The 5046-nt window shown below is 39.2% G+C and overlaps 1 protein-coding gene across 5 annotated transcripts in view; it reads left to right on the top strand.

Moving 5' to 3' along the window:
• The first annotated feature begins 845 nt into the window (after positions 1-845).
• Positions 846-5046, top strand: part of GOLPH3L (golgi phosphoprotein 3 like) — a 47760-nt gene continuing 43559 nt past the window's right edge. Inside the window, exons 1-3 of one of the 5 annotated variants that reach the window (XM_021708524.1) lie at positions 885-1042; positions 2170-2288; positions 3166-3363. In XM_021708524.1, coding sequence (XP_021564199.1) covers positions 3178-3363 — 186 coding nt within the window. In that variant the 5' untranslated portion in view covers positions 885-1042; positions 2170-2288; positions 3166-3177. Of the gene's footprint in view, positions 1043-2169; positions 2289-3153; positions 3364-5046 lie in introns of all 5 variants that reach the window. The other 4 variants (XM_008049959.2, XM_008049960.2, XM_021708523.1 and 1 more) reach the window with 4 other exon arrangements.

The raw sequence follows: 5046 nt of genomic DNA, 5'->3' as shown, positions 1-5046 counted from the left end.
AAAAAAACTTTTTACTACAGGCATTTTTAGCAGCATATATAAACTATTGTTCAGTATGTAGGCTCTTTTGTGGCTCTAATTTTTATTTCAATAGCAGGAAATGTTAGATCATTTCGATAAGTATTACTTTGCAGTTGAGCACACGTTCTAGAACTTTTGAGTGGTGGTATGAAAGACACTGTGCTTTTAATGAAATACCTGGGAGATAGTTCCAGCCTTGCTTTTCTTTGCTTTAGAAAAGGAAGACCTAAAACTTGGTCTGTTTACCTCTTGTAGTTTCAGCAGCCATGTACATTAAATGTCAAAAAAAGTACATTATCCGTGGACTTACCAGTAATAAGCGTTGTACGAATGTTGGTAGGTACGTGGTGGTAGAAGTATACCCATCCCGTTTAAGGTAAACCAAATAAATGCCCACAAAATGACCCAGATCATGTCTTTCTGGAACAGTCAAGATTATTGGAAGCAACCAATTTTAATATGTTTGTTTATTGACTATTTTGCTTGAATCCCACTATGTCACCTAATTGTCCCAGTATACGCTGGGACACACCTGCTGCACTGAAATTGACCACTAGAAACCTTCCGAGATTGGCAGTCCGTGTTAGCTCACTGAACGCTTTGATTGGCCGGTTTAATGGGGGTGGGGAGCGCTGCTCGCTTTCCTCTTTTCCAAGGTTCCTTCATTGGATTGACTGGCTGTCAGGTTGAACCCAAACCTGCCTCCTTTTGGTGGTGTTTGTCTGGATCGCAACACAATAGCGAAGGGGGGGGGAAAGGGCCGCCTCTCGTAAGCTCCGATTGGCTGGACTCAACCTTGGTGATTTCTTATTGGCCCAATAAAGAAACACCAAGGTAGGTTGCCTAGCGATCCTGAGGAAGCTGATGTGTTATTCCTTCTCTGCATCGAAGGATCAGGAAGTTTGCGCTCTCTGTGTGGCTGAGAAGTTTTTCACCTACTGAGACGGGGGTGGGGTAGGGGGAACAGGTGTCCTCCTAAAATAGAGCGCAAGCTGCAGTCTGCGTCCAGCCGTGACATCAGGTAAGCAACGAGAAAATTACATTTCCTAACGTCCAAAAAAACACTCTAAATTTTTAATTTTATGGGGAGATGGAAGTTTTTATTTCCTTTTGGCCTTTTCTTAAAAATAAGATTTTTAACTAATAAGTGTCCGGGGAAATTAATTTCTCAAAGGAAATTCTCATTTATTTTTCCCCCCGAAGGTTTCAAGTTTCTTGGATTGGTTTAGGAAATAATCCCTAGTCACAGTGCCAGATATAGGGTTAGTGCCCTTAAGCATTTATGTCATGGTTCTCTTCCTCCTTCACTCTTCTCGCCTCTCATTAAAAAATTATATTTTAAATATACCCTTGTACAAAAGAATCTTTGGTAAGTTACTTCATTTGTATTTCTACTTTAAATGTTCACATGCATTTCCGAGTATTCATTTTAATCAGTATATGTTTATTGAGCAGTTACAACGTTAAAGATGTTGTGTTAGTTGCTATGGAGAATATAAAAACCCAAGAAATTATCACTGCTCTCAAGAAGTTTACAGTTGAGAGACAGCCATACCAAAAGAGAGATTATAATAAATACTTTAAAGGAAGTAAGTATAAAGTTCTGTGGAAGTACAGCTGAGGGAGTGACCAGTTCTGGCTATGGGGCATATCAGTAATGGAAAAGGAGATTCACTTATGGTTTTCCAGTGGGTCAATAGGCCTTTGAAAAATGGGTAGAATGTAGAGAGCAAGCGAAATGGAAGAGAACCCCAGCAAGTACAGCAGGGCAGAGGCAGATAGAAAGCATGAGCATTTTTGAGCAAGTGTGTGACAACAGTACATAATGGGAGTAACGGAAAGTACTCCTAGAAGGTAGAGCTGAGCCCAGTCATAGTAACTCTCAAATGCTATTCTTTTGATCTTGAAAAAGATATTCTTTAACATAGTAGCTAATTTAAAATATTTGTTGTATATCATCTTAAAAACTGACATCAAAGTTTTATGTAAAATAAGGTATGCTAACTTTAAACTTTACCACAGTTGATTTAGTGCAGTTTCTTTTGACTGTAGGCTTTTTAAACAACTGTGATGCATAAATAAAAGGCATGTTCTTTGATTTTTTTTAAAAATAATTGAGAATTTGCTAATCTAACACTCTCTTGCCAGTACTTTTTGTTAGTAGCTGTGTGTGTATTTGCAGGATGGCTAACTAGGGCTAGAGATGCTAACTAGAATTACTACACATGATTTTCTGAGTGTAATCCTCTGGGCTAGCGATCTCCAAAGTGAGTGCATGAAGTGTCATTAGAACATATTAGAACATGTATTTCTATTTAGTTTTTCTTATTCTGTTTTCCTTTCTATTTTTTGTGTATGTTTCATAATGTAGTACCATTGAATGTTTGCAGAAATTATATATAAATTATCACATGAATTTTGGGGCTGAACGCTCACAATTTTTTGCTATTCCATCTTTTTTAACTTGAAGATTCATTTTGTGAAAGAGGAGTGACAGTGGTAGACATTCACTACTAGGTTATACATAACACACAAGAAATCAGCAAGCTTAAAAAGTGATCATTTCTACTGGACTTTAGAGTTACTGATTTGATTTTTTATCTGTGCCATCTATGGAGTCCAAGCTATTGTATTTTGGAAAGGACACTGTGTTAACCACCCTGTTTTTTTGGTCATTACTCTTTCCTTTCCTACTTTATTTATTTATTTATTTATTTTTTGGGGTTGGAGTCTCACTCTGTCACCCAGACTGGAGTGCAATGGCCACTCCCGACCACCGCAGCCTCGACCTGCTGGGCTCCGGCGATCCTTCCGCCTCAGCCTTCCGAGTAACTGGAACTACAGGCGCGCGCTACCACACCCGGCTAATTTTTTATTTATTGTAGAGATGAGGTCTCGCCAAGTTGCCTGGGCGGGTCTCAAACCCACGGGCTCAGGCAGTCCACTCACCTCCGCCTCCCAAAGCGCTGGGATTACTGGCTGAGTCACTGACCCTGGCCTCCTTTCCTACTTTTAAAGTTGGAAAGTTTAAAGTTGTAAATATTTCCTACTTGAATACATTTTTAAGATACATGCATCTTAATATAGCTATATGTGTTTATTTACGTAAGCACACATACGGATTTTTTCCAGCACTTCCTCCAGAAACAGTTGAGAATGACCACTTTAACTCATCGGGCCCGTCGTACTGAAGTAAGCAAGAGCTCTGAAAAGAAGATCGATAGTGAGGAAGACACTAGTCGGGAGAGAAGTCCAGACAATGAAGACTCAGATGGAGACTCTAAGGATATCCGTCTTACCCTTATGGAAGAAGTATTGCTCCTGGGACTAAAAGATAAAGAGGTAATGCAGTGCGGTTTGTTAGGCTATCCCAAAGACTATTAAATGTTGGAATGTTTTAGGAAGTAATCTGATGGAATGTGTTTAATGCTAAATTGGCCTTAGTATTGTGTTCTAGCCATTTGGGAGATGGAGGAGTTTGAGAGTGAGACTGATATTTAGAGAGTAAAATCCAGAAGTATAATTACTTGAAGTTTATTTAATTAGAAAATTTTAGAGGATACAGGAGAGAAGAATACAGTGTAAAGTTTTGCACTTGTTGCTTCCCAGGTTAGATTGATGGTAAATAATAAGCCCTTATTAAAGTAAGAAAGAAGACCCATACGTTGAAGTCTTCTTTCATGGGGGAAATAAAGTCTTTTAAATGAAAAGACAAAGAACATGTATAATTAGCTGTCTTACAGTAATAAACAATTGGTAGGTTTCTTTTTTTTTTTCTTTGAGTTGGAGTCTCACTCTGTCACCTACGCTGGAGTGCAGTGACACACACTCACAGCCACTGCAGCCTCGACCTGCTGGGCTTAGGCAATTCTTCCATCTCAGTCTTCCAAGTAGTTGGAACTACAGGCACGTACCATCACACCTAGCTAATATTTTTTTGATTTATTGTAGAGATGAGTTCTTGCTAAGTTGCCTAGGCTGGTCTCGAACCCCTGGACTCAGGCAATCCTCTCACCTCCACTTCCCAAAGTGCTGGGATTACAGAAGTGAACCACTGTGCCCGGCCAACAATTGGTAGGTGTCTTATAGCAGAAATATATTTTTTGTAATTCTTTTTGGAGGATCTTTTGCAGTCAAATAACAATTGATGAGGATTGTTTTAATTTAGAAAATTTTAACTTTAGGATATTTGAAAGAATAATTTCAGCTTTCCCTTTCTCCTTATTAATAGAACATTTATGTTACAATACAATTAGTCTTGAGATGTGAGATTTTAATAGAATCAAATATTTTCCTGACTTTTCTACTAGTAGTATATATTTATCCTTCATTTGTAACTTTTTACTATGCTTTCCCATCACTCCCTTCCCTCATAAAGAAGTTATAAAGGTGTGTAGATGTAATATTTTAAATAATCTGCCTTGGGAGGATGAGATGAGTGGATTGCCTGAGCCCACGGGTTTGAGACCTGCCTGGGCAACTTGGCAAGACCTCATCTCTACAATAAATCAAAAATCTGCCGGGCGTGGTAGTGCACACCTGTAATTCCGGCTACTCAGAAAGCTGAGGCAGAAGGGTCACTGGAGCCCGGCAGGTCAAGGCTGTGGTGGCTGGGAGCAGCCACTGCACTCCAGTCTGGGCAACAGAATGAGACTCCAACTCAAATAAATAAATAAATAAATAAATAAATAAATAAATAAATAATCTGCTTTTAAGAAAGTCTTTAGTAAGTTTAAAAAAAAGTTATATTTATATATTAGTCTCAGTTCTGAAAACATATAAAATTAAAATGTTACTTTGTATTTTAAAAATACTAAATTTATCGGGCTCGGTGGCGCAGCCTGTAATCCCGTGCCTTTGGGAGGCTGAGGTTAGTGGATTGCCTGAGCCTGCGGGTTTGAGACCCGCCTGGGCAGCGAGACCTCATCTCTACAATAAATCAAAAAATCAGCCGGGCGTGGTAGCGCATGCCTGTAATTCCAGCTACTTGGAAGGCTAAGGCGGAAGGATCACCAGAGCCCAGCA

The sequence above is a fragment of the Carlito syrichta genome, unplaced genomic scaffold (assembly GCF_000164805.1).
Source record: "Carlito syrichta isolate Samal-C Ts95f unplaced genomic scaffold, Tarsius_syrichta-2.0.1 Scaffold142856, whole genome shotgun sequence".
NCBI lineage: Eukaryota > Metazoa > Chordata > Mammalia > Primates > Tarsiidae > Carlito > Carlito syrichta.
This window is presented reverse-complemented; position numbering and strand designations above follow the sequence as displayed.